Here is a 27,872-nt window from a genome sequence, read left to right on the forward strand (position 1 = left end):
TAGACATACATGATAAAGAATAGGTAGCATTACAGGACCACACTGACAACAATGAGAAGTGGTTGGTAACCTGTTACTTAGACAGTAATGTTGTAGCTAAGAACATGGATTCAGAAACCAGATTACCTGGGTTTACTTTCCTGCCTAGTGTGGCCTTAGGCAATTTACACGACTTGGCTGTGCCTCAGTTTCCTCATGTGAAACACGGAGAATACTAATATTATCTACTTAACGGGGTTGTTTTCAGGATTAAATGAACTAATACATGGGCTGTATGTAAGTGGAAGCACTAGAGTCAGTAGTAGTTTTGGATTCTCGACGGTGAGCGGAGCTTCCTTCTACAAGTGTCTCTCTGCACCCGTTCAGGGGGCACTGCTGGTTCTGCCTGAGCTGTACACATGGGAACTGAGGCTCAGTGAGGCGGCCAGAGACAAGGAATGAGGACACACCCTGGGGAAATAAAAAACAAAAAACACCCTTTCTGCGGGGCTACGCCACCTTTCCTAGGTTGGGAGCAGAGGTCACGAGCGCTCAGCCCCACGTCCGGATTCTGCCTCCCACCTCACTCCACATGAGCCGTGGCCCACAGCTCCTGAAGCCCCGCAGTCCGAGAGGCGGCCCTCACGCCAGTCCACCACTACTGCCGGGGGTTGGCGGCCGATGGCTTCCCAGAGGAGCTGGCGCCTCCGCCTGACCCCTTCCTTCCGGAGGGCTGGAGGCCGCGAAAAGACCATTAGTAGACACCGACCCTCGTTCACGACACATATTTATGCGTGCCCACTCTGCGCTGCGCGGTGAGAATCCTACGACGATTCAGACTCGTCCCAGATTCAACGGGCTGGGGCACCACTCGGGGCCCACAACCCGGTCTCTGTCACCCTCTGTCCTCGAAGGCAGGGACGAGAATGTGGGAGGAGCTGATGTTTTCATCCTACCTCGCCTTCCGAGGTTCACCTCCAAAGCCCCGCCCCTCCGGGCCGTTCACGGCTGCGCCGTAAAGTAGGAAAAAATTCTTTGCCGCAGAACAGCCCGCCTCCGTCTTTACGGCAAGCCGCGTTTGACGCTCACAATATGGCGTTCCCCACTTAGGCAGTGCTGTGGCTGCTACCCTAGATGGCCGTGGGCAGCGCTGACTTGGGGCTGTTGTCTGTCTAACCCAGGCTGCAGAAAGCTGCAGTTAAAGTTCGTTTCTGGTCACGGCTCCAGAAACCCACCCTCCTCTGAGGGTCAAGAAGCGCTGCTTCCTTCTAGTTCCCGCAAGTTCCTCATCTGCTTCTAGCTTGTTTCCCGCGCCACCTCCGGACACCCTCAAGTCCCTGACACCCCCAGACTCAAACTATGAGCCTTCGGCAGCTGCTTTTGCGCTTGCCCTGTTATCTCGGGGCCTCGGGGCCCCGACGTGGCCCCCTCGACACCATCTCCTCGGTGGTCTCCTGGCGTGGTCAGTCCTCCAGGTCCCCGGCCCACTGGAACCAAGTGGTGTCAGAGGCGGAGAAGATCGTGGGCTACCCCACGTCCTTCATGAGCCTCCGCTGCCTGCTGAGCGACGAGCTCAGCAACATCGCTATGCAGGTGCGGAAGCTGGTGGGGACTCAGCACCCTCTGCTTACCACAGCCAGGTGAGCTACTCCCTCTCGCCCTGACACACTCGTACCCACTCGGGTCCTTTTTTCTGGCCTATACACCCTTTCCTCCCTCTCTGAGACTGACTGCCTGCTTATCCCTTTTTACCTCTTCCTTTCCTCAGCCATCCTAGGCATTCGATGTTTTGTCTTCTCTATTCTACTCACCTTAACTTACTAACTCTGTTTGCGGAGGAAGAATGAGAACACGTGCGCTTTTCGCGTTTTTGCTTCTTAACTACTGAAGGTGAAGTCACAGTGATTTGTGGAGAAATCGAGTAGGGATGTGGGTTTGAGTCGCTTCCTAGAAATAGTCTTTTAAAAGTGGGATAGGTTTATTTTTGGTTCCGCATTATTCGAGAGGTCACCTCTAAAAAGAAAGGGGAGGGGGAGATAGGCCGAAAGTTAGTTACTTGCAACGTTTGTCTCAGGCTTGAACTAGGAATTTATCTAGTCAGTAGTCATTTTCCCCTCGGGATTTTTGTCACTTATGCTGAACTACTACTGTGAAATCTGCCATTAGGACTTTAAGGACCACAACTTTTGGTTCCATTTTTAAAAACTCCAACTTTTTATTAATAATTTCAAACATACTGAAAATTTGCAAGAATAAAAATAATACAAAGAACATACTTTATAATCATATTCACCTATGGTATACATACATACGTATGCTATTCACATGTATATGTAAACAGAATACATACACACACACACACACACAGATATATTTTTCCTGAATCATTTTGGGGTACATTGCATATGTCATGGTCCTTTACCCCCAAGTACTTCATTTCATAAGCATAGGGATATTCTTTACATAACTACATTAATCAACTTACTTTTAATCTTGATACAGTACTTTTATTTAATCTACCATTGATAGTCCACTTTTGTTAATTGACCCAATAATTTTTTTTTTATAGCATTCTTTCCTCTTTAGTACAGGATCCAGCCTAAGATGAGCTATTACTTTAGTTGTCATGTCTCTTTAGTCTCCTTCAATTGAGAATATTTCCACAGTTCTTCACTTTTATGACTGCAGCATTGGTTCTCAAATGGTGCAGTCTGCCCACTAGGGAACATTTGGCAGTGTATGGAGATGTCGCAACTGGGGCATGCTACTGGTGTTTAGTAGGTAGAGGCCAGGGATGTTGTTAAACACCCTACAATGCCCAGGACAGCCCCCTACAATGAAGTATTAGGTGCACCAAGATGTCAGTAGTACCAAGGTGGAGAAATCCTGGACAAAAATTATCTTTTTAAAAAATATTTTCTTTAAACAAAAAAAACACTTTTGAAATAATTGGAGATTCACATGCAGTTGGAAGAAATAATGCAGAGAGAGCCAATGTACCCTTTATGCAGTTTCTCCCCCCAGGCAGGATATTGACACTGATACAGTCAAGATGCAGAACGTTTCCATCACTACAAGCATCCCTCACGTTGCCCTTTTATTGCCACCCTCACTTCCCTTGCTCATCCTCTTGCTTTAATTTTTTATGAGACACTTGCTATTTCTTTGTTACTAGTTACCAAATAGCAATAGTAGAGTGATTTTATTTCTTGGCATCATTCCCAGTTATCAGGAATGTCATTTTATGAGTAGGCTAAACTTGTCCTGAAGCTGGAATGTTAGTTCTCCAGAGATTCTAGATGATACACACTCAAAACACACATACGTATATATTTTAAAGCTTATTAATGAAACGAATGAGCTTACCACCCAGTTGAAGAAGTGTAACTTTATCGATCCTATTGAACCTTCTCTCTTCACTGGTCCATCTCCCTGATCCCCACTCTACTGAGTTTTGTGTTTATTTTTCTTTCAGCAATTACACGAGTGTTTCCTTAAATAGTAATGTGTATAATTTTGCTCATTTTTGAAATTTATAAATATACTAGTTTATTGCATGCAGTCCTTTATGACTTGCTTTTAAATTCGACATTGTTTCTGAGATTTATCCCTGTTATGTTTAACTATACTTCATTAGTTTTTCACTGGTGTGTAAAATCCTACTGTGTAAATATACCACAGTCTTCTTTCGATCAGCCTTTGGGTTGTTTGCAGTTTTTAGTGCTATGAAAAGTGCTGCTGTGAATATGCAGCACGCGTCTCCTGGTGTACTTGTCTTGAGAGAATAAAGGCGTGTGTGCACATGTGTTCAGCTTTAGGAGATAGTAAATTGTTTTCCGAAGTGGTTGTACCAGTGTACGTTCTCACTAGCAGTGGCTGAGTTCAGGTTACTCTGTGTTCTCACAACACACGAACCATGAAGTGTCTTAATTTTTGCTAATCAAATAGTGGGTTTTTCTGTATGTGATGGGAATGATAGTGTTAGCGGTTGAGGTTGTAGTAGTACAGCCAGCCCTCCGGATCTGTAGGTTCCACAACCACAGATTGAACCAAGTGTGGATCGAAAATATGCAGGGGAAGAAAAATTGCAGAAAGTTCCAAAAAACAAAACTTGAATTTGCTGTGCACCAGCAAATATTTTTATAGCATTACCATTGTATTTACAACTATTTACATAGAATTTACATTGTATTAGGTATTGTAGGTAATCTAGAGATGATTTAAAGTATAGGGGAGGATGTGCCTTGGGTTATATGCCATTTTATATGAGAGAATTGAGCATCCTTGGATTTTCATATCTGTGGGGGTTCCTGGCTCCAATCCTCCTGGACTGTATATTACATTGTGCAGATGCATATTGTAGTCTCTGTAATAAAGTGTTGAAGTGAAAAGGGCAGAACTAGAAAGAGCCTTATTAATGTATGTATTCTGAGAATTGCAGTTCATCTACTTAAATGTCAGAGCATCATTTGGGGTCTTAGAGAAGATTCCTTCTGAGGGCACCAGAGACACCCTAGATGAAAGCTTGTAAGACTGATGGCTCTGAAACTTCCCTGACTGTATGTAGCCTACCCTGCCTGCCTAGTCCCATACTACAGTGAAAGAATTGAAGAGGAACAAAATAGTAAGTTTCAGCAAAGTTGTAGTAACATATATAGATTATTTTGTAAGAAAAGGAGGAGCTAATCTGCATATAGTTTTATTACATTTATTTAAATTATTTAAACAGTCTAAACTCACAGGCAGCTAATGAACAAAAAACTTTTGGGGAGGGGGTTGTGCATATATCTGTTTTAGCAAAGAAGCAGGCATCTGATCCATAGGGTAGGCAGATTGTGGTTATTGTAAATTATAGCTAAAAAACATGGATTAAGCAGCTATATTGTTTCACGTACTGCACCTTACTTTGTTGAAATCTTGTGAGCAAAGAAAGCATTGATGATTAAGAGAGAGAGCCTCTCAGGATGCTATCCAAAGGACACAAATACCCCATAGAGTTAATATAGTTAGGACCATAGGAAATTGGATTTGGTAAATTCTTTTACTAGTTCCATTTTACATTATTTACTTAAATCAACATTCTAATCCCTTGGGTCATTTTACTTTTTGGGTAGATATACATGGTATTGATATATTAGGGGTGAATCATATCTTATGGCCCTAAAATTTAGATGTATAGTGACATTTTTGGCAAACAGAAGGAGAAAAAAAGGAAATCACCATAATTCAGTATTCACTACCTTCTCTTTCTTCACCTAAGTTATCTCACCAAGAAAAAGGAAAAAAGCCTAGAAGTATACTTTTATAACAATTTAATTGAGAAATGAGATTAAATTTAAAATCTTGAGATTTAGTGAGATAATGATCTTATTACTAGGAACAATGTAGCAATTAGCTAATTTTTTACTCTTGTTCTACATGTTCTAGTTTCTCTGTGTTGTAAGTTCCAATTAGATAAATAATCCTTAATTCAATGTTTATTAAAGCTTATGGAGGAATATAAAGAATTCTAAAACATGGACCATGTCCTTTGAGAATAGACATTGTGTTGGACACAAATATATTTACAAATATCAAAAGGAGGTACATGACTTGTTACTAATGAGTAGTAGAGATATATTAGCTATTGCATTTAGAGATACTGAAGTGGCCTGGCGAAAGGTAAACCCTGTATGATATTACTTAATGTGGAATAAAATATAAAACAATCTAGTGGATATAACAAAAAAAGAAACAAATTAACAGGTACAGAGAACAATCTGGTGGTTACTAGTAAGGAGAGGGAAGGGGGGAGGGGCAAGATAGGGGTAGGGGATTAAGAGGTACAAATTACTAAGTATAAAATAAATAAGCTACAAGAATATGTTGTATAACACAGGGAATATAGCTAATATTTTATAATAACTGTGAATGGGGTATAACCTTTAAAAATTGTGATTCACTATGTTGTACACCTGAAACATACACTATTGTACATTAACTATACCTCAGTAACAAAAATAAAAAAACTAAAGTGGCTGGAATAATAGAGGACCTTTCATGAAGAAACTGGGATGTGATTGGGATAGATGGATAGAAATTACATGGGTAGTGTTTTAGAGTGGTGGTACTATATTACAATTTTTTTTCTTCTTGATTCTTTTTTCTTCTTAGGCTGTCATACCTCTACTAGGCATAGGGAGGACCTTAAAAGCAAGAATAATCAGTACAGTAAAGTAAAATGAACAGCATGAATGGAGCTAGAATAGCTAAAACAATATTGAAAAAAAAAACAAAGAAGAAAGTGGAAGGAGTCATTCTACCTTATGTTAAGCCTAATATATATAGCTTAATTGATCAAGACAGTGTTGTATTGGCAGCGGAATAGACAGATTGAGGGAACAGAATAGAGAACTCAGAAATAGATCAACACAAATAATACCCAATTGATTTTTGACAAAGGTGCAAAAGCAATTCAATGGAGGGAGGATAGTCTTTTCAACAAATGCTGCTGGAACAATTGGACAGTATAGGCAAGAAAATGAACCTTGACCTAAACCTCACACCATATTAAAAAAAAAGGTCTATGTAAAATGGAATTAAATGTGAAATGTAAAACTATAAAACTTAAGAAAACATAGGAGAACATTTTTGGGACCTAGGGCTAGGTAAACAGTTCTTAGACATGAAACCAAAAATGCAGTTCATTAAAGAAAAAATATAATAATTGGACTTAATCAAAATTGAAAACTTTGCTCTGCAAAAAGACCTTGTAATAGGATGAAAGGTTAGCCACAGGAAGAAAACATTTGCAAATCACTATCTGAAGAAGGACTTGTATCCAGAATATGTAAAGAACTCTCTAAACTCAGTGGTAAGAGAACGAACAATACAATTAGGAAATGGGCAAAAAGAGCCTTTAAAGATGGCAAGTAAGCATATGAAAAGTTGTTCAACATTATTAGCCATTAGAAAAATGTAAGTTAAAACCATGATGAGATACCACTACAAACCTATTATAATGGCTAAAATAAAAAATACAATATGAAGTCCTGGTGAGAAACTAGATTTCTCATACATTGCTGATGGGAATGTAAAAATGGTACAGCCACTCTGGAATACAGCATGGCAATTTTTTATAAAATTAAACATACACTTAACATACAACCCAGCTATCACACTTGTGAGCATTTATCCCGGAGAAATAATAACTTATATCAAAACCTATCATGAATGCTTGTAGCAACCTTATTTGTAACAGCCAAAAACTGGAAACAACCCATATGTCATTCAAAGGTGAGGGGTTGAACAAACTGTGGTATAACCATACAATGGAATACTACTCAACAATGAAAAGAAATGAACTATTAATGTGAATATACTTAACACTACCAAACTGTATACTTAAAAATAGCTAAGATGGTAAATTTTATGTGTATTTTACCACAACTAAGGAAAAAGTCAATTTCAAAAGTATGATTCCATTTATACAACATTTTCAAAATGACAAAACTATAGAGATAGAGAACAGATTAGTGGCTACTAAGTCATAAACTGTGGGGAACAGGGAGGAGTGTAAATACAAAGGAGTATATTGTGGTGATGGAACAGTTTAGTATCGTGATTGTGATGGTAGGTACATGAATAAATACACGGTATAAAGTTGTGTAGAACAGTATATACCTACACACAAATGAATACAGGTTTTTGAAAAGTGCTGAAAATGGAATAAGGTCTGTAGTTTTGTTAACAATAATATACCAATGTTAATTTTTAGGTTTTGATATTGTACTACAGCTATATATTGGGGGAAGCTGGATGAAAGATACATAAGGACTTTCTATACAGTCAGTCCTTAACCACGAGTTCTGTGTCTGTGGATTCAGCCAACCATGGATTGAGAATATTTGGGGGAAAAAAATTCCCCAAAAGCAAAACTTGAATTTGCTGAGCCAGGCAACTATTTATATATAACATTTACATTGTATTTACTACTATTTACATGATATTTACATTGTATTAGGTATTGTAAGTAATCTAGAGATGATTTAAAGTATACTGGAGGGGGCTTCCCTGGGGGCTTCCCTCGGGGCTTCCCTCGTGGCACAGTGGTTAAGAATCCGCCTGCCAATGCAGGGGACATGGGTTCGAGCCCTGGTGCAGGAAGATCCCATGTGCTGCAGAGAAACTAAGCCTGTGCGCCACAACTACTGAGCCTGCGCTCTAGAGCTCGTGAGCCACAACTACTGAAGCCCGCGTGCCTAGAGCTCGTGCTCCGCAACAAGAGAGGCCACCGCAATGAGAAGCCCGCACACCGCAGAAGAGTAGCCCCCACTCGCCGCAACTAGAGAAAGCCCGTGTGCAGCAACGAAGACCCAATGCAGCCAAAAAAAAAAAAGTATACTGGGGCTTCCCTGGTGGCACAGTGCTTGAGAGTCCACCTACCGATGCAGGGGCACAGGTTCGTAACCCCGGTCCGGGAGGATCCCACGTGCCGCGGAGCGGCTGGGCCCGTGAGCCATGGCTGCTGAGCCTGCGTGTCCGGAGCCTGTGCTCCACAACGGGAGAGGCCACGGCAGTGAGAGGCCCGCGTACCGAAAAAAAAAAAAAAAAAAAAAAGTATACTGGAGGATGCACATAGGTTATATGCAGATACTACGCCCTTTTATAAAAGGGACTTGAGCAACACAAATTTTGGTATCCTCAGGGGGTCCTGTAACCAATGCCCCTGTGGATACCTAGGGAAGACTGTACTATTTTTGCATCTTTCTGTGAGTCTATCATTATTTCGTTATTTTGAAAAGCTAAAATAAATCACTTTGAAAAGAGAGAGAATGAATGGATGGATGGATGGATGGATGAACAAACCAGTAAGTAAGCCTAGGAGACAGGAAGCTTGTATGTTCCAGTTTCATCTCTGTCAGTACGTAGCAGTGTGACCTTAGGCAAGTTATTCCATCTCTGGGCTGTAGTGTCCTAAGCAGTGAAGTAGAAAGTTTGGCTAAATGATTTCCAAAAGTGTTGCCAGTTCTGGACTAGTAGAAATTAGTGTTGTAACTGAACATAGCAGCTAAGGGAGCTATTGTCACTTCTCAGGCAGGGAATGAGCAGATTGAATGCAGTATGTATTGATAGTACAAATCTATCATCCTTTTCCTACTGTTTAAAAATCCTGAAAGCTCAGAAAAAATGTTTTCTTAGACTCATAAATCTGACCTGAACTGATGTGAGATCACTTATAGTCTTCTTTATCCCACTTAATGTGAATATTCTTGCATTTTGCTACAGAAATATTAATGTGTTTGATTACAGGGTGCTGCCCCAGATTTTTCTGGAGTGCTGGGTGAATTGCACCTTCCTGAAATTGAAAAATTTCAAATTCTGAAAGACGTTTGGTTTCAAGAACTTTGGATGAGGGATTGTGGACCTGTCCAAGCTAGACAGTGGTATATTATATGTAGGATGATGTCAAAGTCCAGGTATGTGATGTGGATGGGTAGTGTGGGAGAGGTTGAAGGTAGTGACAGTGCATCAGTCCCCACTTTCTCCCAGTACAGCTTGAACCCTATGGGCCATTACTATCTTGCTAATTAAATGTAATTATCCATTTGTGCAAAATACATATTTTTATTTTTAGTCACTTAAATTTCTATAAATCAGTATTATTTTTAAGTACTTCTAGCTTTTATAAATTCACTGCATATACTATCTACTGTCAAGAACTTAAGAGCTTTTAATAAACATATGGAGGACACTTAATTGTTTCAAAGATAATAACAATACTTTTTTTCATATAGAATTGGTTAAATTCTTGTTATTTAACATAGCTAAGTCCATTGAGCAATGTGGCTTTGTGTTCATTGATTACTCTTGACAGATTTGGCTCTTAGGATTAAATTTTTGTTTAAATATTCTGTCTTTTTACTTTTGCCTTGGAAAAACTGTGATCTCTATTTTAGATTTAGATAGATGGGATCAATTTGGTATGCCTTTATTGGAGACAAATTATGACATTTAGTCTCTCTCTTAGAGGGTATTGATTCCTGGGTAGAGACTTTTTGTTCCTGACTGAGTTCACTAGTTACTTAGCTACCTAAAAAACCTTATTAGTCTTTTTCTGCATGGTAAACTTCTTTAGAGCTCTTTGAATTTATTATTAGAAATTTAATTTTAGTCTCTCCCATGTTTATGAAAGACCCTTTCTAGATTCAGTTCTGTAATTACTGTACTGAAAGCCTACATTACTTATGAAGGACTTTTTCTTGGAAGACTTCGAGAAAATTATAAATTTTAATTCATTCCACAAATATTTGAGGTGCTCTGGGCATGGATATACAAATAAGAATAAGACATAGTTGCTGCCCTTCAGGAATTCGTGAGAGGCAGTATAGTGAGCATGAGCTCTGGAATCAGACTGTTTAGATGCATATCCTGACTCTACCACTGCCAAGGTATGGGATCTCAGGCAATTTACTTTACCTCTCTGTGCCTTAGTTTCCTCATTTGTAAAATGAAGATAATAATAGTACCTATATCTTAGGGTTTTATGAAGAGTAAATGGGCAAGTATAGGCAAAGTACTTAGAAGAGTACCTGGAATGTAGAAAGTAGTCACATGTTAGCAGTTACCGTTATTATTAGAAAGCCATTTTAGTGGGGAGACATGCAAATAGAGGATATTGAGATATATGCTGTAGTATGTGTGAACAATATGCTGTAGAGGCAGAGAAAGAGGAAAAAATCTCTCTCTAGAGAAAATTGAAGACTTCCAAAGTTAAGGTGATGTAAGAGTTGGGTTGTGTTGGATGGGAAGAAAATGACCAAGGCAGGGAAAAATAAGCCACAAGGAGTTGCCTAGCAAAGTGTAGGGAAGTAGTAGTTTGGGGTATGCTGAACAAGGGATAGACGAGGCAAAAAGGATAGATTGGAAATGTCTGCTTCTGCTAAGCTAGAATAATATGCTGTAAACAAATAGAAAACTGGATAAAATATATATGAAACAACTATATTCTGCTTAGAGTACAGGGAGCACAGGATTGTGATCCCTGTGAGTGAGAAAACAAATGAGGTGAGAGCTGTGATCACTGACTTTCTGCTGAGAGGTACTTTCCAAATAGCAGCACAGAGAGGGGGAACTCGAGCACAGGGTGCTGGCACTGCTGAGTTGAAGAGACGGATCAAATCTGGGGGAGGCTGAGGCAGATGGAAATTGTGGGACAGAATGCAGAAGAGGAGAGAGCATGCACAGAAAGGCTTCAGAAATCTAAGGTGCCCACTTGAGTCTGTTACTGATAACTAAGCGGCACATACATAGGATGCTTGGGCGCTATAAGCTGTACAACTGTCAGAGTTCTCCCAGAGCTGGGAGACGTGCAAGTTCTGACTGGACAATGTGGAAAGCACTTGTTGGACAGCTGGGCACTCTAGAGAAGTGCCCAGAACTTTACCCAGAAAAGTTATGCCTTAGTAATGGGACCAGTGGTATTCTTAATTCCTACTAATTAACGTTAGCTCAGAGCTAGTAGGTAATAATCCTCAAGGGGATTGGGTATTTTCCTTTTGCCAACTCATCATTACCTGGGTAATGGCCAGAGATGCATTCGGGAAAAAAATCTTCCAGAGGGATTTGGCCTCCTCTTCATTAAGAACTGTGGGTCTTAGATTTGAATGAGAGGCCAATACTCTCCACTGTAGCGTCTCAGAGAGGTCTCTGTTCACTAGACCTGGAGTTGTTTGGTTTTGGTTATTTAAACCAAAACATCTTAGTGGGATGGCTATTGATTTGAATTCTTGAATCTGACCAATTAAATATAGACAGGGATTTCTGCCTATCACAACGAAGCCTGAGATTACCTAATATTCCCAATATCCACCTTGCTGCCTGTGAGAGTCACCATGCCCACTTTGCTTCTGGCAGTTAACTGCTACCACCAGACCTAGCCTCCCCTGGGCTCCTCTCATTGCTTTTTGGGTTCAGGGAGTCCATTTCATTTGTAGTCCCTCCCACCCAAATCTTTAGCCCTTTCTAGAAGCCACTAAAGTGATTAGTAATGATTGTGGTATGCTCCTCACCAATCTTTTTCTTGTGTCAAGAGTTAAGAGAGAATCTTGTGGGCCCAGTCAGGAGGCCTGGTAAAAGCAGTGTGTTAAATAAATAAAAGTTTCATATAGTTCGAATAGAGAATAGTGGTGAGAGAATAGCATCTTTACCATAGGATCCCCTTATTCCAAAGAACCGCCCCAGACGGTCAGAACCATTTTCATTACTGGGAATTGCAATTTAGTTTAAGTCAAGTACCATCACCTGTCATAGTAAATTAATGCCACTTTGAATAAGTTTTGTATTCAATTTGTAATTTTATTTATTTTAGTTGTTTAAGAACCGTAACCATACAGTGTTTATAATTTTTATATTAATACATATTTAAATAACATTTTAATAAAAATCATTTAAGGCAATACTGGATGACTGAATTTTTACCCTTTAAAAATATTCCAAATGTTACTCAAGGTTGAGGAATACTGACTAGTCTGTGTTCTTAATTCTGGGCCCAGTTAATAAAGATAAGTTGGTTGTAGGTTCTTAAGTGCTATAATACTTAATTCTTTGTGGTTAGATTCTAATGAATTAGGATTCAGACATCCACATCTCTCTTCTCATATTGCTCATTACTGCTGTATTGCCAAATGCTTTTCATCAATATTGTATTCTATAATTGTTCCTTCTTTATTCTGTAGGATTCAGAATCTTCTTGTGTGTGTGTACGTGTTTTACACACCTTGGACGTTCTTTAGTTACCAAAATTTATTTATCTGTGTTTGTGGTTTTAAGAGTTTAACGAATGTTTTCCCAAGAATAGCTACCCTAGAGTAGATTTTAAAAATGGGTACTAGATGTTAACTATTCAGATAGTTGTTTCTGATTTAATACTTATCCGAAGTTCTAGATACAAATCTTTAGTTTATGGAGTGCAGCTGGATTTGCTTTTCTTCCTGTGACTCACCAAAGTCTTCTCAAAGCCTTTCATTTTTTTCTATTTTTGTGCACTGAAACTTCATTTTAACAGATATTTTAAAATAGCTTTAAAAATTACCATTCTCTTGGAATCTCCTTGGAAGTTTATTTCATTTGCTCCAGAGATTTTTTTTTTAGCAAACTGAATTGGTTTTGTTTCCACAATTGTGAGGCTAGAGATACTTCTAGTGAATATTATATCATATTCTAAAAACTTAGCAGTAGTGTTTTGAATTTTTCAAGCATTGGTAATTTGCATGAGCATATTCTTTATAGTGTTTAATAATTACAGGGCTTTTTTTTTTTTTTTAGTTTTAGACTTTTCCTTTATTATTTTTCTTCTGTAAATACAAAGCACTGAGTTCCAAAGTAAAAAAATAAACACAAGGCTACATTGAGAGTGATAATCCATACTCCAGAATATGGTTACATGCAAAACAAACATATAAAATATATATATATTATTCACATATAAAATAAGCATGATCACATATGTAATAAACTGATATTTTGTAGCTCTAATATCTACCTTCCAACTTTGTAAGGCAATGAACTAAGAAAGTCCCACCAGGTGGGAATTGTCTCACTTCTAGTCTTGTCCAGACCATCACTTTCATTGTCTTGGTTCTGTATGTGGACTGATCAGCACTTGATTCTTAATGACCTTCCATAGTATTCAGTCTCTGCATTGGCAGAGTTGCCTCCTTATACATTAAGATTCTTATACTAAATGTAGATAATTCTCAATATATCTGTCTATAGTTTAAGGAAATAAAGAGTCTACATCAGCTGTATTCTTTTTCTCTCTTGCTATCCTTGAATGGCATTTTACTCAGACATATTTCTTGAATGCCTATGCAGGGTAGTATGCGAGCTAGTGGATGAATAAAATAGATGTGGTTTTTGCACTTGTCACTTCACAACTCCTCCATAAATAAAGGCCCTGCTGGAGCAGAAGGTACGTTGGTCTTCACGTTGGTGTTCTTCAATATGCCACCTTATAAATGCCTGTGAATCACTTGAGAAATGATCTCTCTCTGCATTGGTGTGTCTTTGCTTGTAGGGGGCTTGGGATGGGGAAATACTCCTCCCTTCCTAAGATAGTTTGTGTGGGACATTAATGAGATTCCTTTGGTTTGTTTGGGATAGGTGGTGGTTTATAGTTTAAATATTTCTTATGTGCCTATGTAGAATAGAATTCCTCTTTCTTCTCTGAACTTAAAACACTGTTAATAAGCGGACTCCATAGAAAGGAAGATGACTTTTTGAAAAGCAGTTGATCCTTGAACAATGTAGGGGTTAGGAGTGCCCACCCTCCCCACAGTTGAAACACCACAGATAATTTATAGTCCCTTTCTGTATATAGTATGTGGTTCTGCATCTGCTGATTCAACCAGCCAACTATTGTGTAATACTGAAGTATTTACTATTGAAGAAAAGATCTGCATATACGTGGAACTGCATATAAGTGCAGTTCAAACCTGTGTTGCTCAAGAGTCAATGTACTATGTCCTAGGTTGTCAATTATATCTTGGCTTTCTCCTCTGTGCTGGAGTACAAATTACCAGGTGGAAGAAGGGTAGAGTAGGTCATTGAAATTCTTTTAAAGGAAAATAAAGCCCGTGTGCAACCACTAGACTATTAAAATGTGTTCTTATTAAGAAAGGAGTATTTGAATAAAAATTCAACTTGTTTTTTTAAAAAGCCAAATTTGAAAAATTGAAGGTAAAATGGAAGAGAATCTTCAAAAATGTTCTGGAAGTTTCTAGTTGTATTATTCCAAATTGGTGATGTTAATATTTTTAAAATAATAATACCTGCATGGTTTATTATTCTCCAGGGATACTCCGATCATTGGAGTTGTGCTATTTATTTATTAGTGTTGGAAGTGAAGGAGAGGTACTGAGAGAGAAAATTCAAGAGTTGCTGAATTTTCCCTGAGATTTCCAAGTTTGTGCATACATAATGGTTTTAGTCACTTATTCATTTTTCTTCCCACCCTTACTGCCAGTGTCTACTTTGTGTTTGTACAAATTTTTGTTTCTCAAGAAAAAAATCTATTTCCCAACAGTATCATATTGTATCTCCAAACTTCTCTTAAAGCTTTTTCTCTTAATTTTCAGTATGCATAATTTCACTTTTCTTTTTTCACTGCCAATGTCTTAATTGAAATTTTAATACTCTCTTAGTTTTTCACTGTTCCAGTTTATTGTCCTAAAAAACATGGATTCGATCCCTGGTGAATTACAGGGCTTTGTGACAGGTGCTTTCTATATCTTAAATGGTTAAATATCACCAAATAAATGAAATTTATTTTATCCTCAATAAAAATGGTTTCACAAATCTTCATCAACATTTCTTTCTAACTTTAGGTTATTTCTTTTATGTTACTGTGTATTTAAAGGAGTGTCAGTTTCACAGGACTAATACTAACAAAGCTTTTATTTAAAAGCATTTTTATGTAGTTCTATTATTTTTAAATATTATTTATTTTTTCATGTACTTTTTATTCCATAGTACCCATGATTAAAAACAAGTATGACTATATGACAATAAAGTGTGCCTGGTATAATTTTATGAGTACATAGAAAGGAGCCCCAGAAATGAACATCTAGAGGTTAGTGGTCCTGGCCCCAGTATTTTAACCTAATTTTAAAAATACTTATGGATGTACCTGGGCAACTTAGAAAAAAAACTGGAATGGATCTTTTCCATCCTTGATAACTTTAACTACTGCATAGGATATGTTAAAAAAAAATTTCTTGATATTGAATGTATGTTAGAATAATATGTTCATTTGTTAAATGGTCAGGGTAATGTTTCTTGCCCCATAAGAGGGCAGTCCTGGGAGCTTGATGGTTTGATTTCCCTCCAAAATATTGAGTTTCTGATTATCTACATGTCGGTTTTCCAGTGAAGAATTTCTTTTAAATTCCGGGTCGATATTATCCTGCCACCTGTTTGCTGCTTCTACCACTTTTATTTAATAGTGGGTTGGGGAATGCATACAGATTTTAACTTGGAACTCCAACTAATTTTAGTTTAACTTAATTACAGTGAAAGCATAATATTCTATGAGGAGCACCGTGAGGGAGGGAGGCAGTACTGGCTGAGGTTGTAGGGAAGAACATGGGCTTGTGAGCTAACCAGTACCCGAACTTGAATTCCAAGTTCGGGGTACTGCTGTTTCCTAGCTGTGTGAACTACAGAATTTTTTGAGCCTTGTTACCTCATCTGTAAAAGAGATGAGATTGTTATTATTCTTGTTTCACAGGATTGTAATGAGAATTACATGAGACAACACTGTAAAATGTTTAGCTCAAGTGCTCGATAAACATAGCTGCTGTTATTAGCTGTTGTTTGTGCCCAATAATCCCTTCTCTGTGATATTAGGTTATTTTTGTTGTTGTTGTTTTCCTTTGCCTAAGTTGCTTGAAGGATAGTTTTAGGAACCCAGAAAAATATTACAGATGAAAATGATTTGAAAGGTATACCGCACTGTACAAATATAAGGTGGAAGTGGAGTATTATGACTGTTATTATTAGAAACAGCAGTTGAAGCTATGTAGTATAGTGGAAAGAACATAGTATTGGAAGCAGATTGACCTGTTCAGACCTGGCTTATGTCATTTACCAGCTGCTGTTGGACAAGTTGACTACTCAGAGCTTCAGTTTTCTCATCATTGAAAATGAGAATAATAATAGCGATCTTGTGGAATAATAATACCTATCCTGTTGTGAGGCTTGAATGAAAGGCTTAGAGGACAACATAGTTTTCTTTCCCTGTTTCTCAGTGGAGAATAGGAAACGTCCCTGGCAAAAACAAACATCCTTTCTGAAGCAAAATGCAGATTAATTTTGGGTTAGAGTTGATTATATTTTCATTACTGAATTGCAGGTAAAATAAGATTGACCAATGGGTTAAGATGATGACTAAAATGGGTTAGGAGGATGAAGAAAGGGGTGCTGGTTAACCTGTGGCCCTGAATTAGATTTTAGTACTCTTGAATTCAAAGTAGTTTAGTATAAAGAAAAGAGTTCAAAATATGAATACAGTTGGTTGCTGTGGGTGTGTTATAAACCCAAAGTAGAAAATAGGGAGCCGAGGATCTCTTAGATGGGAGAGGATAATATATGTCAAGATGTTTTGCTAACTTTAGGTCATTTTAGCAACGACTAAGGTATTATCTTTTTTTTTTTTTTTTTAAACCCTTGCCAAGAGTAAAGGGGAAACATCTGGGGATGGTAGATCTCCCAAAACTTTCTTTTTGGGTTTGGTATACTCTTTTCCATGGGTAAATTGGCTGCTGTTTAAGCAGTCATTGCTGCTACTGGAACCATATGGGCACTTAGACATCACAGTAGTTGGAGGCCTAAGACAAGTATTTAGGTACAGTGATGCCCACTCTAGCTTTATGGATTATGAGCAAGGTGCCTGCTTCTTTATATGCCTATCAAATCTTGACCTCTCACTGGATAGCATTTTGGTAAAGCTTACTACAGATTGATAAATTGTACCCTTCTACGATGTGGAGTCACAGACTCTTTAGTAGCTTCCCATGTTCTGTAGGATACAGTTTGGCCTGTGCATGGCAAAACATCCCTTCCTTCTTCTCTAGTCACTTCTGCCACTCCCCGCTTTCCACCCTAAGCTGTGGCCATAGGAGATAAATCATCTATATTCATACCTGGTAAGCATTGCTTCACCTTTAGGACTCAAGTGTTAGCTCTTTTGCTAAGCATTCCCTGACTTTCTCCAGGTTAAATATTTTGCTCATTCCTCTAACTTTCATTCTCTTCAAAAAATTGGAAGCTGTGATGCTATTGAGCTTGCATTCTCCATGGTCTTAATCTGCTCATGTCAAGTGGTGGCTGCGTTAGACTGGGCATGTGTTGTATGCTTTAAATGTATACAGTTATATTTGTCAATTATTCCACAATAAAGCTGGAAAGAAAAAAGATTGGCCTTGTGTTCTCCACTTCACCATTTGAGATGCTTCAGTTACAGCTGGCCATTTCATGGATTAATTGGCTTCTGTGGATCCTTTATTTTGGACCTCTAATTTAGGTATAAGTATTTCTAAGACTGTGAACTTTTCAAAGGAGATGATTTTGTCTGTATATTCATATTGCCTGGCATATACTTGACACAGAAAGCCTTCAGTAAGTACTCACAGAATTGAATTGAATAAAGCAAAACCTTTCCTAACCAGAGGCCTTTTCCTGACCTTTGCCTTACTCATTACTTTAATTAGATCATGGTGTTTATCTTACATATTATTCTTCATAGCCTAGAATATCATAGTTGAAGATAGTGATCAACTCTTCCTGAAGACAGAGAAGGGAGAATGCACTTAAATTATAGCAGAATTGGTTACAGTTAGGTAGGGAAACTTCTTCCTAGATATAACATTTTTTAGGAATGGATTACCACGAGATGCTGTTACATCCTTTTATTTTGAAATCTTCCATGGGATTGGCATATACGTTCTTGAAGACAGAAAGAGCAAAATTAAATTCCTTATGAGTCTAGTGATGTTCAGAATGTTTCAGACAGTTTTGACTATACTTAATATATAGTATGAAAATATATTAACTTTAAGACATTGTAGGTTTAGATAGAATTTGAGAATAAATTCTAATCAGCAGGTGCACAAATTCTCAAAAAATATGGAGTTTGTCATTCCATAATTTGCTCCTCTATCAAAAACAGCTGACTGTAAAGAGTGCTTCATACTGTTGGCAAATTAATTACAAATGCAGGAAGCAATCTCTGCTTCATATGATTGTGATTTGTAAAAATAATTTAGATGTAAGCTATCCACAAACCATTTTTTTAAAGTAACAGTCCTATCTAAATCCTCATATTTTGGCATTACACATGAGTGTCATAAGTTTAAATTCTGGGACTTCCAAGCAGAAATATAAGAAAGAGCTCATTTAGGATGGAATGGCAAACATTTCTAATTGGGAGGGTCTTCATTTTGATTCCTGCCCTCCTGCCTCCACCCCTTAACCAAAAACCAAAGCAAAACATCTGGAGTTATTTAGGCAGTATAAATATTCTTAAAAGAATGGACCCCTAATCATAAACTTTTCTGGCACTGAAAAATTCTCTTGGATAGATAGAAGTCACATGATTGGTAAAAATATATTTGAATTCATGAAGGCTCTCACAAGTCATGAGTGCAGAGTTTCGGAGCACTGGGGACCAAGACTGATGGAGTTCATATGCTTTTAGAGGAAAGCAATCCTCTAAAACCATTAGTGCACAAGGGGTATTCCCTCAGCTTTTCCCTTAGACTGTTCTCCAATAAAGGAAGCTTATTTGTTAAATGATGGTTGTTTTACTTTCAAAGACATGTGCCAAAGGTATAAATTTAGTTTTATTCTCTTTTAAAATGTTTAAACAAGTTTCTGAAGGGAGACAAAGAGAAAACAATGCCCTTCCAAGTCCCTGTCTTCAGCTTCTGCTTTGTGGTTCTGTCCCTATAAGTAAGGCAGAGGGAATGGAGGAGCAATAATAGCTAAGGCTTGGGGGGGAAAAATAGTATCAATTAAGGAGGGGAATTGAAAGACATGGACGTGTTGCCAACCGATATTTATTGACCATCTACTATATATTAAAACAGTGAGGGAGGGACTTCCCTAGTGGCGCAGTGGTTGAGAGTCCGCCTGCCAATGCAGGGGACACGGGTTCGTGCCTCGGTCTGGGAAGATCCCACATGCCGCGGAGCGGCTCGGCCCGTGAGCCATGGCCGCTGAGCTTGCGCGTCCGGAACCTGTGCTCCGCAATGGGAGAGGCCACAACAGTGAGGGGCGCGTACCGCAAAAAAAACAAACCAAAACAAAACAAAAAACAGTGAGGGGTGTGTTGAGGTAAAAGGACTTCCTTTTCTCAGAGAACTGAGGGCGTTCTTGAGGAAACTCGATATAAACATACAGAGTTTAAAGTGTGGAAGTCAGGAAGAGCAGAGTTAATATCATGGTAATTTTGAGTGAAAATCAGCAGTTAACTATGTGGGAGAATTTTAACTTAATGAGCCAGGGAAAACCTCTTGATGATTTCGGCATATTGTAAGTCCCATTACTTCAGGCCTATAAAACAAAAACAAAAAAGTTTTTTAAATGCTGGAAGGGAATAGAGAAAGTGATGCCATCTGAGATATTCACTATCAAAGCAGCAATATTACATTTTTAAGCTTAGACACTTGAAGCAGTTTAACTGAGGGAAAGAACATGCTCAAAGGAGCCATGTGTCTCTAATAGAGAAACCTTAGCTTTCAACACATAATAAGCCTTGTTAACTACAGAGCATCAAATAAGCTTTCAGAGATTCTGAGCTTGATACAAATTACCAAACTAAAGAGGAAAAACTTTCCTTCTTCCTTATCCTTAGAGCTAAGGTGCTTCTGTTTCTCAAGATCATGTTAAAGAAGATGTTGTTATCATTCTTGTCATTGTATTCACTTTTCTCTTTTTCCTGTCTATCTTTCTTTTACTATATTTATTATAGGGTACACTTATCAGTATGTTTTAATAAACTGTCTATTTAAAAATATCTAAATCTGTACTCGTTGCCATTTACAATTAGATATAAGTAGAGATGTAGAGATTATCAACTTCATGGGGAATGGGCATAAACATTCCTTGGGTTGCATGGACTGTTTTTTAAAGCAAATCTTATCAAGTTTTGTTTGTTTTTAGACTAGAAATGAAGGGCATCTTTTCAGGAACCTGGAGGAATCATAAAGAAAAAGCAAATGTTGCTGTACTAGGCAGGGTGGTTTTTTGTTTCTGTGAAACTAAAATATCAAGTAGGGTTTTAGCATTATAATATATAAAAATCTGTAGTCGAAAGAGCCTTCTTTAGTATGTGTTATTTGATTTAAAAATCTTCTCATTTTTATATAAAATGAGACAATACAGAGATTTATTCAAAAAGTACCCATAATCTTACCACTCAGAGATAGCTACTGTTAATATTTTGGTATATAGCTGCAAGACTGTAAAAATGAGTTTGTCCCATGTGTGTATTTTTGTTTCTTGCCTTTCTCTCATAGCACTATATAGAGAATTGCTTTTAATATTAAATAAACATAATTTAAAACTACATGATATTCCATTGTATAGATATACCGTAACTACATGATATTCCATTGTATGGATATACCATAGTATAATTCATTATCCTCTTTTGTTGGACATTTTTTCCCCTAAATTTTTCACTGTTGTAGATAGTACTATGAAGAAATTTACGTGTATGTCATTGCATGCTTGTTTATTTCCTTGGGATAATTCCTAGATTTGAATTATAGGGAATCAGGGTATGTGTATCTTTTTTTGAAAATATTTTCATATTTTAGTTTCTATCCATAGTATTATATAGGAGCACCTGTTTTCCTTGTTCTTGCCAACCTTGGATATTGGAAAATTTTGCCAATTTTATAGGTGCTAAAAATATCTTGTTTTATGTTGAAAAAATTTTAATACTAGTGAGATTGAGTCTTTTTTATTATGTTTATTTGCCAATTTTATTCTTTTGTGAGTTGTCTATATCTTTTGCTCATTATTAATTGCATTTAATCTACTTAGTGACAAATAAGAGCTCTTTGTATATTAAGGGTTTTACTTTTTCTCAAATGTTGTATTTTTTTTCCCCCAGTTTTAAATTTTATCATGGCTTTTTGGTGAATATAAGTTTTGGGTTTTTTTACTTTTTTGTTTTGAAATAATAGAGTCACAGGAAGTTCAAAAATAGTATAGAGATGTCCCTTGTCCCTGTTATCCAGCTTTCCACAAGGGTAACATCTTGCATATTTATAGAACATTATTAAAACCAGGAAATTGACATTGGTACAATACTGTTAACTACAGATGTTATTTGGATTTTACCAATTTTTACATGCATTCAGTTGTGTGTGTGCCTGTGTGTGTGTTCTGTAAACTGATCACATGTACAGATTTGTGTAACCATCACAGCCAAGTTATACATCTGTTCCATCACCATGAAGAAACTTCCTAGTGGTACCTGTTTATATTCTCAGCCTCACCTCTTTCCTCACCCTGGGCATTCATTGATCTGATCTCCATTTCTATATGTTTGTAATTTTGAAATGGAATCATATAGTATGTAACTTTTTGAGATTGGCTATTTTCACTCAGCAGTGTTCTCGTGATCCACCGAAGTTGTCGTGTGTGTCAATAGTTTATTCCCTTTTATTGCTGATTAGTATTCCATTTTATCAATGTGCCATAGTTTATCCATTTACCATAAGACCATTGGGTTTTTTCCCTCCCCAGTTTTGTCTATTACAAATAAAGCTGCAGTGAACACACATAGGTTTTTATGTGAACATAAGTTTTCATTTCTCGAAGATAAATGCTCAGGAGTGTGATTGTTAGATTGTGTGGTAAATGTATATATAAATATGAGAAATCCAGTTCCTCCACATCCTTGCCAGCATTTGGTATTGTCAGTATTTTTTATTTTAACTATTCTAATAGGTGTGTAGTAATGTCTCATCTTCGTTTTAATTTGCATTTCCTTAATGACTGATGATTTTGAGCATTTTTTCATGTGCTAACTTGCCATCTTAGTATCTTAACTTCTTGGTGAAGTGTCTGTTCAGGTCTTTTTGCCCATATTCAAATAAATTGTTTTCTTACTGTTTAGTTCAGAGAGTTCTTAATACACTATGGATACAAGTCCTTTAGGTATGTGATTTGCAAATATTTTCTTCCAGTCTGTGGCTCATCTTTTTATCTTGCTAATGGGGTCTTTCACAAAGCAAAAGTTTTCAATTTTGATGAACTTGAATTATTGATTTTCTTTTCTTTTATGGATCAGGTTTTTGATGTGATATCTAAGTGCTCTTTTCCTAGCCCTGGGTCCCAAAATGTTCTCCTGTGTTTTCATCTAAAAGCTTTGTTGTTTCGTGTTTTACGTTTAAATTCATGATTTATTTTGCACCCACTTTTGTATATAGCATGAGTTTTAAGTCAAGGTTCAGTATTATTATTTGGCCTATGGATGTCCAGTTGTTCCAGAATAATTTGTTTGAAAGACTCTCCTTTCTCCATTGAACTGATTTTACACCTTTATCAAAAATCAGTTGATGCAAAAACAAACAAACAAACAAACAAAAATTAGTTGATGCAGGCTTCCCTGGTGGCACAGTGGTTGAGAATCTGCCTGCTAATGCAGGGGACATGGGTTTGAGCCCTGGTCTGGGAGGATCCCATATGCTGCGGAGCAACTAGGCCTGTGAGCCACAGCTATTGAACCTGCGCATCTGGAGCCTGTCCTCCGCAACAAGAGAGGCCACGATAGTGAGAGGCCCGCGAACCGCAATGAAGAGTGGCCCCTGTTTGCCACAACTAGAGAAAGCCCTCGCACAGAAACGAAGACCCAACACAGCAAAAATAAATATATAAATTAATAAACTCCGACCCCCAACATCTTCTTAAAAAAAAAAAATCATTTGGTGCATTTGTATTGATCCATTTCTGGGTTATCTGTTCCATTGATCTATGTTTCTGTTCTTTTGCCAGTACCGCACTGTCTTGATTATGATGGCTGTATAGTAAGACTTAACATCAGATAGAGTGATTTTTCCTACTTTATTCTTTTTTGCAAAATTGTTTTCGAATAAGCTTGTTTCTATCTGTTGTAGTTATCATGGTGGCGGCAGCAAAACTTGGTACCTCACTAGCTTGCCAGGGTGCGGAACTGGCTCTGGCTGAGGCCAGGAGGAGGTGACAGTACTCTGTTGGGGTGAGCTTTTGAACATTCATCTGAGCCCAGGGTGGGAGGGACAATCTTTTAGGGAATACAGAGTAGTTCCTAATGTTAAACAGATACATGACATCATTAAATAATATTTTTATAGAAGATTTTCCTTTAGTGATATCAAGACTACTATGTGGTGTTTAGAATGGCATTGTCCTGCTTGAAAGCAAAGTAGTATATGGCTGAGTACTCAAGGACCCTTCTGTTGTTGTTTTCATTTTATCCAAGGTTGTCAGAGACTTGGTTTTAGGTTTCTACAGCAACAGTCCAGACTACATATACCAACACTTTGTGTGCATGTGGTGTTAACTCTGATGCCTTAAACGCTGCATTTGGCAGAGTTACAGTTGCTATGGAGATCAACCTTTGGACACACTTGGTTGATAACGATGTCTCTCACATGTGGATATTGCTGCTATGAGTTGACCAAGAGATGCGTAAGACTTTGTCAGTGATTTTTCTAGCTGAGAATCTCACATTTGAAAGCTCTATACATTTGCTCACAAACATACTAAAGTGTGTGTGTTTTGTCTTGTTTTTTAATAAGTAAGCTTGCTACCTGGAAAATAGAGGGAAAATATGACTTTGAAGAATACATTATCTGTGGAATTTGACAGACTTGGCGAGTCTATACTATTTCTAAATCATACCATAAAAATTCAAAGACTAAATATCTTACATAGTTTTAGGAATCTAAGTCAATTGTCAATAGAAAAGCAAAGGAAGAACAATTCTTGTTATGAATTACTCTTATTTAAATATGGGGCCTCAGTGTAACAGCTAATAAGAACCTTTTTCTTGGAGCACAGTGTCTCTAAAGAGTCCTTTGAACTACAAAAATGAAAAACATTGAGGAAGAAGAGTGACCTTATTTTTTCTTTTCTTTTCCTTTGACAATGTCAGTTAAACTAGGTCACAGCTTCCAGTCTTAAGCCAAACTGTCGTTGAGTGTTTTCATTTGCAGAATTCTTGAAAGAAATGCAGTTTTAGAGTGGTATACATTCCTGTTTGGGGTTAGGGAAACTTGTCAGTCGTGAGCTGATATACTAGAGCAGTGATTCTCAACCCTGGCTGCACAGTAGTGTGTAGGGCTTTTAAAAAGCGCTGATGTTTGAGCCTAACAAAAGTTAAATCAGAATCTCTGGGACTGGGGAGAAAGCATGGCATTGGTTTTTTTTTTTTTTCCTTAAAGCCGATTATTTGATATAAGCATACTCGTTTTATTGTTCTTTGCTTTATTGTGCTTTATAGATACCGCATTTTTTTAACAAACTGAAGGTTTGTGGCAACCCTGCAAGTCTGTTGGCACCATTTTTCCAGTAACATTTGCTCACTTTGCATCTCTGTGTCACATTTTGGTAATTCTCACAATATTTCAAACTTTTTCATTATTATTATATTTGTTATGGTGATCTGTGATCAATGAGCTTTGATATTACTATTGCAAAAAGATTATGACTCACTGAAGGTTCAGGTGATGGTTAGCATTTTTTAGCAATACAGTATTATTTAATTAAGGTATGTACATTGTTGTTTTAGACATAATGCTACTGCACACTTAATAGACTAAGTATAGTGTAAACATAACTTTTATTTGCACTGGGATACCAAAAAATTCCTGTGACTTGCTTTATTGCGATATTCACTTTATTCTGATGGTCTGGAACCGAACCTGTAATGTCTCTGAGGTATGTCTGTACTGATATGCAGCCAGGGTTGGGAACCACTACAGCAGAGTAAGTTTTCATCTAGAATCTTAAATTTTAGCTAAATTTGTATATTAGAACGCATCAATAGAATTCTGTAATTTGAACATTACAGAAAGTTTAGAAAGGGCGATCTTACCATTTATGAGTTTCCTGTTGTTGTAACAAATTACCACAAATTAAGTGGCTTAAAACAACACAAGTTTATTATCTAACGCTTTTGGAGGTCAGAAGTCAGAAATGACTCTCATGGGGATAAAATCAAGGTGTCAGCAGAGCTGAGTTCCTTCTGGAGGCTCTAGGGAAAATCCATTTCTTATCTTTTCCAACTTCTGGAGACTGCCCATTTTCCTTGACCTGTGGTCACATCATTCCAACCTGTGCTTCTGTTGTCACATCTCCTTTTCTGACTCGACCCTTCTGACTCCCTCTTATAAGGACCCCTGTGATTGTGTTGGGCCCATCCAGGTAATCCAGGACAGTCTCCTCATCTCAAAATCTTTAATCACATCTGCAAAGTCCCTATTGCCAAGTAAAGTAGCAGTCACATGTTCCAGGCATTTAGGACCTGGACATCTTTGGAGTGTGGTGTGGTGGTGGGGGCAATTGTTCAGAGTACCATACCAGCTTAACATGATTATCATTTTGGTATTTTCTTTCCTAGTCTTCTTTAATGTGCATATTTTTAATTTAAACGTGATCACCTTACATATACAGTTTTCTAGCCTTTTCTACTTAGTTTTCATAACCATCATTTAAAAGAGTCACATAATATTCCATCCATGATTATATCATATTTTACATTGTGTCTTTACTCTGTTGTTGGATTTTTGTTGTTTCAGATTTTTATTACTGGTAAGTGAAGCTGTGATAAATATTTTTGTTTATTAGATAGATTCCATGATGTGGGAGTACTGAACTAAAACATTAGAAATATTTTTATACTGTTTAATTCAAAACAAGTTGTAATTTTGAAGAGTTCTGATCAATTTATTATAAGAAATAATGTATGAGAGTATAAGTGGCGCTATATTTTTGCCAATATTGGTCATTATCATTTAAAAAAAGACTTTTTACTAATTAGATAGATAGAAAAATATTACCCTGATTTAAATTTAATTTACTCAGAATTGTTTTTTATGTTTCTGTTTGTTTCTCTTTGTATGTTTTGCTCCTTTATTTCTCATGGTCTAAGTTTCTTGTTATTAATACTTATGAGATTTTTATATAGTGAATTTATTATCTTATATGCTACAGATGCTTTTTTAAACACATTTTTAAATTTTAAATGTTCATATATGTTTTTTCCTTTGTGATTTTTCTGTTTTCTCTGTGCTTAAGTTTTTCCACCTAGCAGAGGTTTGCAGTAAATATTCAATTTTGTTTTCTTTGATTTCTTTCATGGTTTAGTCACTGCCCTTAGCAAATTACCAGCAAACTAAGAAGTTTGGAGACTTATGAGTCTAAACTTACTGTATGACTTACTGTATGAAAGCAAGTACCGAATTAATTTGGTTCCATTCACATAATTCATCAAATTGGAAACAAATTTTTAAAAGGACTAGAGAAGAATCTAGCAATTTTAGTGCATTCCTAAGATGTTTTTTGCCCTTTGCTGAAAGGTTTACTCACCATGCCTGTCATGTTGTGTGTTCATGCAGATAATTGAGAATTATAGTGAGCTATCTTAGTCCATGATAAACAGACAGAATGCACTTTAATTACATTCTAATTTATTATCTGGTGAAAGTACCTTGCTAATAAATCAACCCGGATATGACTTATTGGATAGCCTTTGCACTTAGAGGAATAATAAGTCTGTAATCACAAACAACATGAACCGTTCATCTTCTAGATTGCTGTTATATTTATTAGCCTGAAATGCCTGTGCCCAGTTTCTTTCCTGTTTGTTTCCCATTTCTTGGCTCCTGTGCCCCCACTCAGCCTGCTGTAAGTTGGTAGAATCCTGTGCTTACAAATTCTTTTTCTTGAAATAAGGTTTAGGCACATGCCTGGGAGAGAGTTCTGTCACTTTACCGTAGGAATAAAATGTATTCCCCCCAGTAACAGTAAATAGAATAAACTGTCACCGTAATGTACTAATATGTGATTTATTCCTTGCTGCCCTGGTAAGAACTAACAATTCTAATTCTGTAAAGAAATAAAAACTTTGCCCCCTAGAATAGCCACCACATCCTTTAGTATCCTCTGTTACTTCCCGCTGGTTTCAAAAAAAAAAGAGGAATGCAGATTAAACTGAAACAGCTCTTGTTTTTTTCTTTTGCAACAACCTTGTACAGAAAATTAATATTAGGGAGTAGATTTTACCAAGTGAACGCCTTTCTCTGACGCAGTACCTTCTTAAAATTCTACCACTTAAGGCTGATGGCAGAATGAACAAC

The 27,872-nt window shown here is 37.3% G+C and overlaps 1 protein-coding gene across 5 annotated transcripts in view; it reads left to right on the plus strand.

The window, feature by feature from the left end:
- Window positions 1–1,005: 1,005 nt before the first annotated feature.
- Window positions 1,006–27,872, plus strand: part of PDSS2 (decaprenyl diphosphate synthase subunit 2) — a 261,892-nt gene continuing 235,025 nt past the window's right edge. For 4 of the 5 annotated variants that reach the window (XM_049695312.1, XM_033418732.2, XM_049695311.1 and 1 more), the window contains exon 1: window positions 1,057–1,619. In XM_049695312.1, the coding sequence (XP_049551269.1) occupies window positions 1,339–1,619 (281 nt within the window). In that variant the 5' untranslated portion in view covers window positions 1,057–1,338. Of the gene's footprint in view, window positions 1,620–27,872 lie in introns of all 5 variants that reach the window. The other variant, XM_004264759.2, reaches the window with a different exon arrangement.

The sequence above is a fragment of the Orcinus orca genome, chromosome 12, assembly GCF_937001465.1.
Source record: "Orcinus orca chromosome 12, mOrcOrc1.1, whole genome shotgun sequence".
Classification (NCBI taxonomy): domain Eukaryota; kingdom Metazoa; phylum Chordata; class Mammalia; order Artiodactyla; family Delphinidae; genus Orcinus; species Orcinus orca.